This window comes from Leucoraja erinacea, chromosome 19 (assembly GCF_028641065.1).
Source record: "Leucoraja erinacea ecotype New England chromosome 19, Leri_hhj_1, whole genome shotgun sequence".
Lineage (NCBI taxonomy): Eukaryota > Metazoa > Chordata > Chondrichthyes > Rajiformes > Rajidae > Leucoraja > Leucoraja erinaceus.
In genome coordinates this window covers 3333051-3347450 of record NC_073395.1, presented here as the reverse complement: position 1 = coordinate 3347450, position 14400 = coordinate 3333051, and the positions used below count along the sequence as shown (strand labels likewise).

General features: G+C 47.0%; 1 protein-coding gene across 1 annotated transcript in view; it reads left to right on the top strand.

Annotated features, from left to right (window-relative positions):
- LOC129706096 (beta-1,4-N-acetylgalactosaminyltransferase 3-like) overlaps positions 1 to 14400 on the top strand; it is a 96312-nt gene that overhangs the window by 49508 nt on the left and 32404 nt on the right. The window contains 5 exon segments of the mRNA XM_055650075.1: positions 3109 to 3204; positions 8152 to 8242; positions 10180 to 10280; positions 11556 to 11623; positions 13274 to 13352. Coding sequence (XP_055506050.1) covers positions 3109 to 3204; positions 8152 to 8242; positions 10180 to 10280; positions 11556 to 11623; positions 13274 to 13352 — 435 coding nt within the window.

The window sequence follows — 14400 nt, the reverse complement described above, 5'->3', positions numbered from 1 at the left end:
CACACATACATGCTCGCATGCACACACACACACACACACACATGCATGCATGGACTGTTACACACACACACACACACACGCGCACACACACACGCACGCAGACACACGCACACACACACAGACACACACGCACACACACACACACACACACACACACACACACACACACACACACACACAGACACACGCACGCACGCACACACACACACTCACACAGACACGCACGCAGACACACACGCACACGCACGCACACACAGACACACACACAGATACACAGACACGCACGCAGACACACACGCACGTGCACACAGACATACACGCAGACACACACGCACGCGCACACAGACACACACGCAGACACACACACACACGCACGCAGACACACACGCACGCAGACATACACACACGCACGCAGACACACATACACACACACGCCAATTTACACTTATACCAAGCTAATGAACCTACAAAGTTGCAGCCTCTGTGATCTTTAACCTAGTGGAGTAAATGGACTTGTTCGCTGCCAGTTAGACCGGTAGGGTGCAACCTGAGGAACGGTGGCTGCCCTGCCTAAGTTTGGCAGCAAATTGCGAATTCTGTTTACATCTGGGTGAGGTTGAAGGAGGAAAGAAAATCTGTTAGTCATCTGCAGGGTTTGTAAATATGCCCCTCCCTCCCTCCCTCCCTCCCTCCCTCCCTCCCTCCCTCTCACTGAAGCCTTTGTGGCTTATTTATAGCAGGCATGCCAGCTGAATTGTCGACAGTATTCGGCACTCGTTGTAAAAATGCCCCCCTGGGTGAGACTTGGAGAACGGCTCCAGCACGTTATAGCTCGCACGCTGATGTAATGATGTGCACGGGTCGTTACAAAAATAAACGATCGATTCACGGACGTGGAGCCAACGCAAAAAAAGGTTTAACACAGGGTGGAAAGTGAGAGGCCCAGCCTGATTTGCAAAGAAACTCGGGGCTGAGAAAGTTTGCGCGCTGCCTCCTATTCACTGGCACCAACCGGGGGTGTTTTTATTCAACGATCACATTTTCTTAAGTAGTGGCAGCAGAATTCGGCCATTCGGCCCGTCAAGTTGGTGGTGAATCTGTGGAATTCTTTGCCACAGACGGCTGTGGAGGCCAAGTCAAAGGATATTTTTAAGGCAGAGATACGGTCGATAGATTCTTGATTAAAGCACACGGCATTGGGGGTTCAGTATTGATGTGGATAGAGAACTGGCTGGCAAACAGGAAGCAAAGAGTAGGAGTAAACGGGTCCTTTTCACAATGGCAGGCAGTGACTACCGCAAGGCTCAGTGCTGGAACCCCAGCTATTTACAATATATATTAATGATCTGGATGAGGGAATTGAAGGCAATATCTCCAAGTTTGTGGATGACACTAAGCTGGGGGGCAGTGTTAGCTGTGAGGAGGATGCTAGGAGACTGCAAGGTGACTTGGATAGGCTGGGTGAGTGGGCAAATGTTTGGCAGATGCAGTATAATGTGGATAAATGTGAGGTTATCCATTTTGGTGTCAAAAACAGGAAAGCAGACTATTATCTAAATGGTGGCCGACTAGGAAAAGGGGAGATGCAGCGAGACCTGGGTGTCATGGTACACCAGTCATTGAAGGTAGGCATGCAGGTGCAGCAGGCAGTAAAGAAAGCAAATGGTATGTTAGCTTTCATAGCAAAAGGATTTGAGTATAGGAGCAGGGAGGTTCTACTGCAGTTGTACAGGGTCTTAGTGAGACCACACCTGGAGTATTGCGTACAGTTTTGGCCTCCAAATCTGAGGAAGGACATTATTGCCATAGAGGGAGTGCAGAGAAGGTTCACCAGACTGATTCCTGGAATGTCAGGACTGTCTTATGAAGAAAGACTGGATAGACTTGGTTTATACTCTCTAGAATTTAGGAGATTGAGAGGGGATCTTATAGAAACTTACAACATTCTTAAGGGATTGGACAGGCTAGATGCAGGAAGATTGTTCCCGATGTTGGGGAAGTCCAGGACAAGGGGTCACAGCTTAAGGATAAGGGGGAAATCCTTCAAAACCGAGATGAGAAGAACTTTTTTCACACAGAGAGTGGTGAATCTCTGGAACTCTCTGCCACAGAGGGTAGTCGAGGCCAGTTCATTGGCTATATTTAAAAGGGAGTTAGATGTGGCCCTTGTGGCTAAGGGGATCAGGGGGTATGGAGAGAAGGCAGGTACGGGATACTGAGTTGGATGATCAGCCATGATCATATTGAATGGCGAATGGTGCAGGCTCGAAGGGCCGAATGGCCTCTACTCCTGCACCTGTTTTCTATGTTTCTATGTTTTTATTACTCTAATCAAATTGAATTGAGACAGACAGCTTGGAAACAGGCCCTTCGGCCCACCTAGTCCATGCCGACACGAAATGCTGGAGTGACTCAGCGGGACAGGCAGCATCTCTGGAGAGAAGGAATGGGTGACGTTTCGGGTCGAGACCCTTCTTCAGATCGAAAAGTCGCCCATTCCTTCTCTCCAGAGACGCTGCCTCGCCCGCTGAGTTACTCCAGCATTTTGCGTCTACCTTTCATTTTATCAGCATCTGCAGTTCTTTCGTACTCGAGCCCACGCCGACCATCGATCACCCGCTCACGCTAGTTCTGTGCTATCCCACTTGCTCATCATTTCTACACACTAGGGGGCAATTTACAGAGGGGCCAACTAACCTACAGACCAACGCACACGTATTTGGGATGTGGGAGGAAACAAATCCCGGGGGGGAAACTCCCGTGGTCACCGGGAGACCGTGCAAACTCCACAGAGACAGCACCCGGGTTTCTGGCGCCGGGTGGCAGCGGCTACCACTCTATAATCACCATTTAGGGTTAGATTTGTCTTTGTCACGTGTATGATGAAACGCTTTGTTTTGCCGTGCGATCCAATTAGATTTGTTTAATGTCATTCAGACCTTTCGGTCTGAACGAAATTTTGTTTCCCTGCAGTCATACATATAATTTTTAAAAAATGACAAAAACACAATCCGCTGGTTCTAGGGTGAGATGTTTTGAAGAATGCAGAAATAGGAGCACGGCACTGTGAACTAATGGAACTAACTATTTCATGTTTCCCTTGCACAGTTAGTGGGGCAAGCAAACCTGCACATATTCGAAGACTGGTGCGGAGGTTCCATTGAACAGCTCAGAAAAAACATACACTTCCCTCTCTTCCCACATGTGAGTATTAATCACAGCTATGCTGCTGGAGAGAATTTAGCCATTCGTCGCCTGGCGTGATCGCAATTGTTAGCGGCCGTTATTACTTGCCGCAGTGTATCTCCAATGACGTTAGTTAGTAGCTGGCATAATTCAAAGTGACAGGACCAGCTTTTCATTGCCAGCTTTCCCTGCATCCTAAGTCAGGCAGAGCAGTCCACTGTGCTTTTATTGTAGTGGAGACTGTTTTATTATTGTGAAAAGTTAATCGGAAACTAAAGTGGGCGGCACGCTGGGGCGCAGCGGTAGAGGTACTGCCTCACAGCGCCAGCGGACCCGGGTTCGATCCTGACTGCAGGTGCTGTCTGTAAGGAGGGAGAGAGAAAACGGGGAATTATGGACCAGTTAAGGGCCTGTCCATGTGGCGGGTTTTGTCGGCCACTGCCGGCGTCATTGACTGACGTATATCAATGAACGTTTCAAAATCCAGCGGTGACAAAACAAATGTTGCGACACTTGAGGTGACATCGCACGTCACAGCACATCACGCCGAGACTTTTTCAGTGACCTGATACATCAGTCAATGATACCGGCAGATGCAGTATGGTGTGGATAAATGTGAGGTTATCCACTTTGGTGGCAAGAACAGGAAGGTAGATTATTATCTGAATGGTGTCAAGTTGGGAAAAGGGGAAGTGCAACGAGACCTGGGTGTCCTTGTACATCAGTCACTGAAAGTAAGCATGCAGGTACAGCAGGCAGTGAAGAAAGTTAATGGCATGTTGGCCTTCATTGCGAGAGGATTTGAGTAGAGTAGCAAGGAGGTCCTACTGCAGTTGTACAGGGCCCTGGTGAGACCACACCTGGAGTATTGTGTGCAAATTTGGTCTCCTAATTTGAGGAAGGACATTCTTGCTATTGAGGGAGTGCAGCGTAGGTTCACCAGGTTAATTCCCGGGATGGCAGGACTGACATATGATGAAAGAATGGGTCGACTGGGCTTGTATTCACTGGAAATTAGAAGGATGAGAGGGCATCTTATGGAGACATATAAAAAATTTAAGGGATGGACAGGCTAGATGCAGGAAAAATGTTCCTGATGTTGGGGTAGTCCAGAACTAGGGGTCACACAGTTTAAGAAGAAGGAGTCGGCTATTTAGGACTGAGATGAGGGAAAACCTTTTCATCCAGAGAGTTGTGTGTCTGTGGAATTCTCTGCCACAGAAGGCAGTGGAGGCCGATGCACTGGATGTTTTCAAGAGAGAGTTAGATTTCGCTCTTAGGGCTAAGGGAATCAAGGGATATGGGGAAAAAAGCCAGAACGGGGTACTGATTTTGGATGATCAGCCATGATTATATTGAATGGCAATGCAGGCTCGAATGGCCGAATGGCCTACTCCTGCACCTATCGTCTGTGTTTTCAAGTCAAGTGAAGTCAAGTCAAGTTTATTTGTCACATACACATACGAGATGTGCAGTGAAATGAAAGTGGCAATGCTCGCGGACTTTTGTGCAAAAGACAAACAACAAAACAACCAAACAAATTATAAACACAATCATAACACACATATTCTTTTACATAATAAATAATAGAAGGAAAAACGTTCTGTAGAGTTAATCCCTGGTGAGATGGGCGTTTACAGTCCGAATTGCCTTTGTTTCTATGTTTGTATGTTCTCCCCGTCATCCTGGTGGGTTTTCGCTGAGATCTTTGGCTGAACAGCAAAGTCAAAGAAATCAGGAAAAAAAGCCGGCTTGTTGGACAGGTAATGAATGCCTGGGTTATAAACCAAGCAGATCATTATAGACAAGGGGATCAAAGTTTGGTTTGTCTACATTTTTGAAGGAGATTTTACTGCAGACGCCTGGAATAGTCAACGGGAATCAGAAGTACAAATGTGCCAGGGGATTGCAGACAGCTGCAGGTCAAATAAGGTTGTTGGAGTAGGGGATTTTAACTTTCCCAATATAGACTGGGGAAATCATAGCGTGAATGGGGTGCAATTCCTCCAAAGTGTTCAGGAGAGTTTCCTTACGCAGTATGTGGAGGCCCCCACATGTGACAAGGCAAAGTTGGATCTAGTATTGGGAAATTGGGAAGGGCAAGTTAATGAAGTGTTTGTGGAGGAGCCTTTTGGGACCAGTGTCCACAGTTCAATCAGGTTTAAGATATTTATGGATCGGGACGGAGAGGGCCCACATGTTAAAATGCTCTACTGGGGTAAGGCCAACATTGAGGGAATGAGAGAAGGTCTCGCTCTCGTTGACTGGAGCAGGGTATTTGAGGGGAAAGGAACATCGGCCAAGTGGGATGTTTTTAAAAGTGTACTGAAGAAAGGTCAGGATGTGTACGTCCGATTTAGAGTGAAGGGCAAAGCAGGCAACCCGCTGAGTTTCTCCAGCATTTTTGTCTACCTTGAAGCACATTCATCTTCTCGACATACCAATGGAGCAGTCTTTCAAGAGACAGATTATTGTAGGACACAGGTGCTGGACTTTGCAGGAGAGGATAGAGTGGATGTGGAGAGGATGTTTCCACTAGTGGGAGAGTCTAGGACCAGAGGCCACAGCCTCAGAATTAAAGGAGACGAGGAGGAATTTCTTCAGTCAGAGGGTGGTGAATCTGTGGAATTCATTGCCACAGAAGGCTGTGGAGGCCACGTCAATGGATGTATTTAAAGGCAGAGATACTGCAGATAGATTCTTGATTAGTATGGGTGTCAGGGGTTATGGGGAGAAGGCAGGAGAATCGGGTTAAGAGGGAGAGATAGATCAGCCATGATTGAATGGCGGAGTAGACTTGATGGGCCAGGTGACTTAATTCTAGATTCAAGATTCAAGATTCAAGATTCAATTTAATTGTCATTTGGACCCCTTGAGGTCCAAACGAAATGCCGTTTCTGCAGCATACATTACAAACAAATAGACTCAAGACACAACATAATTTACATAAAACATCCATCACATCGCTGTGATGGAAGGCCAAAAAAACTTATCTCTCCATTGCACTCACCCCCCCACCCCCCCGATGTCAGAGTCAAAGTCATCATGAATTTATGAAATAACTAATCTGTCAGCTCTCAGTATCGTTGCCTATTTCCTTCAGGGTTTTCGGCCCGAAACGTTTGCCTATTTCCTTCGCTCCATAGATGCTGCTGCACCCGCTGAGTTTCTCCAGCATTTTTGTCTACCTACAGTCCGCAGGTACTCTAAATACTTGGTGTTGTTCGCAGGTATTCCCAGGTTAGTTCTAAAAAGTACAGAATCAGCATTTATTCTCAATGACCTAAAGTGCTGTGTGCGTGGGTAGGTACTCTTCATCAAAAATGTCGACAAACCAAACTTTTATCCCCTCATCTCTAATTATCTGCTTGCTTCTTACCCCAGGCATTCATTACTTGTTGCACCAGGTGTCTTTTTCCTGAATTCGTTGACTTTGCTGTTCAGACTCCGGTGGAAACTCTTAAATTGTTGAAAGCCTGAAACATAGAAACATAGAAATTAGGTGCAGGAGTAGGCCATTCGGCCCTTCGAGCCTGCACCGCCATTCAATATGATCATGGCTGATCATCCAACTCAGTATCCCGTACCTGCCTTCTCTCCATACCCTCTGATCCCCTTAGCCACAAGGGCCACATCTAACTCTCTCTTAAATATAGCCAATGAACTGTGGCCTCGACTACCTTCTGTGACAGAGAGTTCCAGAGATTCACCACTCTCTGTGCGAAAAAAGTTCTTCTCATCTCGGTTTTAAAGGATTTCCCCCTTATCCTTAAGCTGTGACCCCTTGTCCTGGACTTCCCCAACTTCGGGAGCAATCTTCCTGCATCTAGCCTGTCCAACCCCTTAAGAATTTTGTAAGTTTCTATAAGATCCCCTCTCAATCTCCTAAATTCTAGAGAGTATTCCAGTCTTTCTTCATAAGACAGTCCTGCCATCCCAGGAATCAGTCTGGTGAACCGTCTCTGCACTCCCTCTATGGCAATAATGTCCATCCTCAGATTTGGAGACCAAAACTGTACGCAATACTCCAGGTGTGGTCTCACCAAGACCCTGTACAACTGCAGTAGAACCTCCCTGCTCCTATACTCAAATCCTTTTGCTATGAAAGCTAACATACCATTTGCTTTCTTCACTGCCTGCTGCACCTGCATGCCTACTTTCAATGACTGGTGTACCATGACACCCAGGTCTCGCTGCATCTCCCCTTTTCCTAGTCGGCCACCATTTAGATAATAGCCTGCTTTCCTGTTTTTTCCACCTTTACTGCTGAAGTTTCCAAGTTGGTGCAAATTCTTCAAACTAAAGTACTGTACGGGTGTCAGGGGTCATGGGGAGAAGGCAGGAGAATGGGGTTAGGTGGGAGAGGTAGATCAGCCATGATTGAATGGCAGACTGGACGTGATGGGCCGAATGGCCTAATTCTGCTCCTAACACTTATGACCTTAAAATACTCCATTCCTTGTGCAAATAGAAACAAAATCTACGACAGAATTACCTGAACATCTTCAAAAAGAAAGGTTTTTGGTGGCGTGTGACATTTTTCTTACTTTTCAGTCAGTTCCATTGCTGTTGTTACTTTAGTTTAGTTTAGAGATACAGCGCGGAAACAGGCCCTTCGGCCCACCGAGTCCGCGCCGACCAGCGACCCCCGCACACTAGCACTACTCTTACACACTGGAGGGACAATTTACAATTCTTACTGAAGCCAATTAACCTACAAACCCCGCACGTCTTTGTGGAGTGTGGGAGGAAACCGGAGCGCCCGGAGAAAACCCACGCGGGTCACGGGGAGAATGTACAAACTACGTACACACAGCGCCCGTGGTCAGGATGGAACCCGGGTCCCTGGCGCTGTGAGGCAGCAGCTCTACCCGCTGCGTCGCCGTGCTGCCCTCGTGCAGGTTATAGTAATCGATGCTCGATTGGTGTATCTGTTTTGTGAACGTCCTTTCATTTCATGTCTAGACCAGGACTGTGGTGAAGAAGTTGGCGGTGGCTCCAAGGTGGACCAACTATGGACTCAGAATATTCGGCTACATTCATCCCTTCGCAGAGAGTAAGTGAACATTTCTCTCCCGGCTCTCGTCTCTCCTTCCCCAGTAACAATTCCATTTGCTTTCGTAGTACGCACCATCTTTGACGGCTGGTTCAGTTTTATTTGTTGACATGTGGTGCACAGAGGAACTGTGAAAAGCTTTGTCTTGCATGCTGTTCAAACAGATCAGATAATACTATGTTTGAGGAAGAACTGCAGATGCTGGTTTAAATCGCAGGTAGACACAAACTGCTGGAGTAACTCAGCGGGACATGCAGGCAGCATCTCTGGAGAGAAGGAATGGGCGACGTTTCGTGTCTAGACCCATCTTCAGACTTCTTTATTAGTCTGAAGAAGGGTCTCGACCTGAAACGCCAGATAATATTACACGATCGAAGCCAAACGCAAGTACGATAGATCAAAGGGGAAGATACAGAGTGCAGAATCTAGTTCTCAGCATTGTAGCGCATCGGTTCCACAGACAAAGTCCAATGTCCGCAATGGGGTCGAGGTGAATCGGACAGCACCCTAGCCTATGGAAAGTTCAGAAAGTAAATTGTGAAGAGAGCCAAATTAGGGGACCAAAACTGCACACAATACTCCAGGTGTGGTCTCACTAGGGATCTGGACAACTGCAGAAGGACCTCTTTGAATGGCGGCCGGTGCTGGCTCGAAGGGCCGAATGGCCTACTCCTGCACCTATTGTCTATTGTCTAGAACAAGAGTACAAATCATACTGCCTTGGTATTCTGCTAACTTCAAAACCACACATTGGTAGTGAAAAGATCAAAGTGCTCGGGGAACTGAGCGGGTCAGGCAGTATCTGTGGAGGGAAACGGATGGATGACGTTTCAAGTTGGGACCCTTCTTCAGACCGATCCACTGTCAACTAATGCAGGTTGCGACGGAAAGTCCCTACATTTTTATTTTAATTGTATGACTGACCTGGCCACCCTGGTGTATGTGACAATAAATGAACCATGAACTATTGTCTATTGAAAGATATTTGCGGTCATAAACAAATAAGGGTGGGACTAAGATAAGAACAGAATTGTATCCATTGTGATCATTTCTTTACTCTCCTGGGCCAAACAGTCTGCCGCACGTTTAATATTTATATTTTAAATTTGTAAGACGATAAGAAATGCTGTGTTAGAGACAGATGCATGGAACTGCAGGTGCTGGTTTAATTTTATTTTAAAACACAAAGTGCCGGAGTAAGTGGATAGGTGACGTTTTAGATTTGGTCTGAAGCAGGGTCCTGACTTGAAACGTCACCCATTCCTTCTCTCCATAGATGCTGCCTGACCCGCTGAGTTACTCCAGCACTCTGTGAAACGTCACCTATCCATGTTCTCCACAGATGCTGCCTGACCCGCTGAGTTACTCCAGCACTCTGTGAAACGTCACCTATCCATGTTCTCCACAGATGCTGCCTGACCCGCTGAGTTACTCCAGCACTCTGTGAAACATCACCTATCCATGTTCTCCACAGATGCTGCCTGACCCACTGAGTTATGGTGCAGCAGCATCTATGGAGCTAAGGAAATGGGCAACGTTTCGGGCCGAACCTTCTGGAAATAGGCAACGTTTCGGGCCGAAACCCTTCCGGGTTTCGACTCGAAACGTTGCCTATTTCCTTAGCTCCACAGATGCTGTTGCACCTGCTGAGTTACTCCAGTACTCTGTGAAACGTCACCTATCCATGTTCTCCACAGATGCTGCCTGACCCGCTGAGTTACTCCAGCACTCTGTGTCTATTCCTGGTTTGTTGCAGGGTTGATTTTTTGCCCGTGAGATCGTATCGAGCGTGAATAATGTCTCCGTGTAGTTTATTGCCTCGTGTACAACAGTGAAAAGCTTTTGTTGTGAGCTATTGAGCCAGCGGAAATACAACCCATGATTACAGTCCGGCCATTCACTGCGAGTTAATGAGTTGTCAATGTTCCGTGTTCCAGGTACATTTCAGTTTGCAATGGCTTCCGATGATAACTCAGAGTTCTGGCTGAGTTCAGATGACAACCCAGCCAACGTCTCACTTCTGGCTCGAGTGGGAAAGGTAAGCTTCTTGGTGCTTGTCCATTAAATACTTCCTTAGCCCAGCGCCAATTAACTGTTTCCTTTCCATTCTACTCGTGTTTATAAGTTCATAGGAGCAGAATTAGGACATTCGGCCCATCAAGTCTACCCCGCCATTCAATCATGGCTGATCTTTGATTGTTCCCGATGTTGGGGAAGTCCAGAACTAGGGGTCACAGTTTAAGGATAAGGGGGAAGTCTTTTAGGACAGAGATGATTTTAGGACCATTTTTTACACAGTGAGTGGTGAATCTGTGCAATTCTCTGCCACAGAGGGTAGTTGAGGCCACAGTTCATTGGCTATATTTAAGAGGGAGTTAGATGTGGCCCTTGTGGCTAAAGGGATCAGGGGGTATGGAGAGAAGGCAGGGATTGGATACTGAGTTGGATGATCAGCCATGATCATATCGAATGGCGGTGCAGGCTCGAAGGGCCGAATGGCCTACTCCTGCACCTATTTTCTATGTTTCTATCTATCTCTCCCTCCTAACCCCATTCTCCTGCCTTCTCCCCATAACCCCTGACACCCGCACTAATCAAGAATCTATCTATCTCTACCTTAAATATACACAGTGACTTGGCCAGGGGGTACTGATTGGGGACGATCAGCAATGATCACATTGAATGGCGGTGCTGGCCTACTCCTGCACCTATTAGAAACATAGAAAATAGGTGCAGGAGTAGGCCATTCAGCCCTTCGAGCCTGCACCGCCATTCAATGTGACCATGGCTGATCATCCAACTCAGTATCCTGTCTGAAGAAGGGTTTCGGCCTGAAGGAAATAGGCAACGTTTCGGGCCGAAACCCTTCCGGGTTTCGGCCCGAAACGTTGCCTATTTCCTTCGCTCCATACATGCTGCTGCACCCGCTGAGTTTCTCCAGCATTTTTGTCTACCTTCAGTATCCTGAACCTGCCTTCTCTCTGTTGTCTCTGTACTGTACACTGACAATGACAATTAAAATTGAATCTGAATCTGAATCTGAATCTTGTCTGTTGTCCAATATGGATAGAAGCATTAAAATCAGATTGTGGTGGTGGTGGTTTGGAGCTAATCATACTGACGGAAAAGCGTACTCAGTTAAGAGTTTTAAAAAAAAGCCAATCCCATGAGATTTTCCACATTGTGAGGTCGGGGCTTGTGTTTGGGATGTTCGTGTCGCGGCTAGTAAATGGGGTTTGTTTGAGGAAGGCCTCGCCTCTCTCCGCGGGTGAGTTAAAAAAACACAATGACGTTCTCCTGATTCCCAACACAGACCGGCAAAGAATGGGCAGCACCCGGGGAATTCGGAAAATTCCGCAGTCAGATCTCCAACCCCGTGCGGTGAGTATCATTGTTTACACGGCGATGAATAGCAACAGGTCATTTCTTTTCTTATCCATTCTACTCAAGATTCTCGTCTTTAAGAAGGAACTGCAGAGGCTGGAAAATCGAAGGTACACAAAAATGCTGGAGAAACTCAACGGGTGCAGCAGCATCTATGGAGCGAAGGAAATAGGCAACGTTTCGGGCCGAAACCCTTCTTCATGTGATCATAAGGGATAGGAACGGAATTAGGCCATTCGGCCCATCAAGTCTGCTCCGCCATTCAATCATGGCTGATCTATCTCTCCCTCCCAACCCCATTCTCCTGCCTTCTCCCCATAACCCCTGACACCCGTACTAATCAAGAATCTATCTATCTCTGCCGCAAAATTATCCATTGACTTGGCCTCCACCGCCTATTGTGACAATGAATCCCACAGATTCACCACCCTCTGACTAATAATGGCCCTGTCCCACAGTGCGAGTTCATTCCAAGAACTCTCCCGAGTTTTAACAAAAATCAAACTCGTGGTAAGCACGGAGAATGAATGTAGCGGGTACGTCGGAGCTCGGGGACGTACTCGGGAAGACTCGCTAATGGCAGGTAAGCTCGGGAACACGTTGAAAAATGTCCACGAGAGCCCCGAGTACCTGTGAGCGGCCATTACCGTAAATCTCCGAGTTCGAATCGGGGCAAACTCGGGAGAACTCTTGGAATGAACTCGTACAGTGGGACAGGGGTTTAAAGATATTCCTCCTCATCTCCTTCCTAAAGGAACGTCCTTTAATTCTGAGGCTGTGACCTCTGGTCCAGGGCACTGGTGGAAACATCCTCTCCACATCCACTCTATCCACTATTTGATATATTTGAGTCAGCTGTGTACCTTTTGTCTTGGTGACCTTGTTAAAGAAGGCATTTGTACGGGGCAAGTGGTTGTGTGAGTGACGGAAAACTTGACGGAAACTTAATGCATTTCGTTGTCTCTGTACTGTACACTGACAATGACAATTAAAATTGAATCTGAATCTGAATCTGAAGCTCATTCAATTCAATTCAATTCAATTCAACTTTAATGTCATCGCACAAATACAAGTATCAGTACAACGAAATGCAGTTTTGCGTCAGTCCGTAGTACTTGTACATAAAGAAATAAAAAGAAAAATAGAAAGAGGGAAGATACAGAATAATCAAGAAATACAGAATGATTAAACAAAGGGGACGGAGGGACCGGAGAAATCTATCGTCGGGACTCCGAGTTCAGCAGTGTGATTTTATTGTTGTAGAAGCTGTTCCTCATCCTACTAGTACGTGACCTGAGGCTCCTGCATCGCCTCCCTGATGGGAGGAGGGCAAACAGTCCATGGTTGGGGTGTGAGGGGTCTTTGATGATCTTCCCAGCCCGTCTCAGACACCGTTATCGGTGGAGGGCATCCATGGCAGGGAGCAGGGCACCGATGATGTACTGAGCGGTTTTCACCACCCGTTGTAGTGCCTTCCTGTCCGCAGCAGTGTTCCTGTCCACACGGTGGACAGTGCCTTCCTGTCCACACAGAGCGTTAGGTTTATAACAGAGGAGAAACAATCTGTGCAGAGGTGTACTTGAAGTTGGCTTCATGTTTGCTTTGTCATTATAATATCAACACTCTTGTTTTCTGTACATTCTGCAGCCTGTCATCCTCTAGGAAGTACTACTTTGAGGTGCTTCACAAACAAAATGACCAGGGAACAGATCACGTGGAAGTTGCTGTAAGTGCCTGTAGAAACATAGAAACATAGACGTAGAAAATAGGTGCAGGACTAGGCCAGTCGGCCCTTCGAGCCTGCACCGCCATTCGATATGATCATGGCTGATCATCCAACTCAGTATCCCATCCCTGCCTTCTCTCCGTACCCCCTGATCCCTTTAGCCACAAGGGCCACATCTAACTCCCTCTTAAATATAGCCAATGAACTGTGTGTGGCCTCAACTACCTTCTGTGGCAGAGAATTCCACAGATTCACCACTCTCTGTGTGAAAAATGATTTTCTCATCTCGGTCCTAAAATACTTCCCTCTTATCCTTAAACTGTGACCCCTAGTTCTGGACTTCCCCAACATTAGGAATAATCTTCCTGCATCTAGCCTGTCCAACCCCTTAAGAATTTTGTAAGTTTCTATAAGATCCCCCCTCAATCATCTAAATTCTAGCGAGTACAAGCCGAGTCTATCCAGTCTTTCTTCATATGAAAGTCCTGACATCCCAGGAATCAGTCTGGTGAACCTTCTCTGTACTCCCTCTATGGCAAGAATGTCTTTCCTCAGATTAGGAGACCAAAACTGTATGCAATACTCCAGGTGTGGTCTCACCAAGACCCTGTACAACTGCAGTAGAACCTCCCTGCTCTTATACTCAAATCCTTTTGCTATGAATGCTAACACACCATTCGCCTTTCTTCACTGCCTGCTGCACCTGCATGCCTACTTTCAATGACTGGTGAACCATGACACCCAGGTCTCGTTGCATCTCCCCTTTTCCTAATCGGCCACCATTTAGATAATAGTCTACTTTCCTGTTTTTGCCACCAAAGTGGATAACCTCACATTTATCCACATTATACTGAATCTGCCAAACATTTGCCCATTCACCCAGCCTATCCAAGTCACCAGTATCCAAGTAGCGTAACTCTTCATTTAACATGGCACTGTGGTGGCACAGCAGTAGAGTTGCTGCCTCACAGCGCCAGACACCCGGGTTCCATCCTGACCACGGGTGCTGACAACAGACAATAGGTGCAGGAGTAGGCCATTCGGCCCT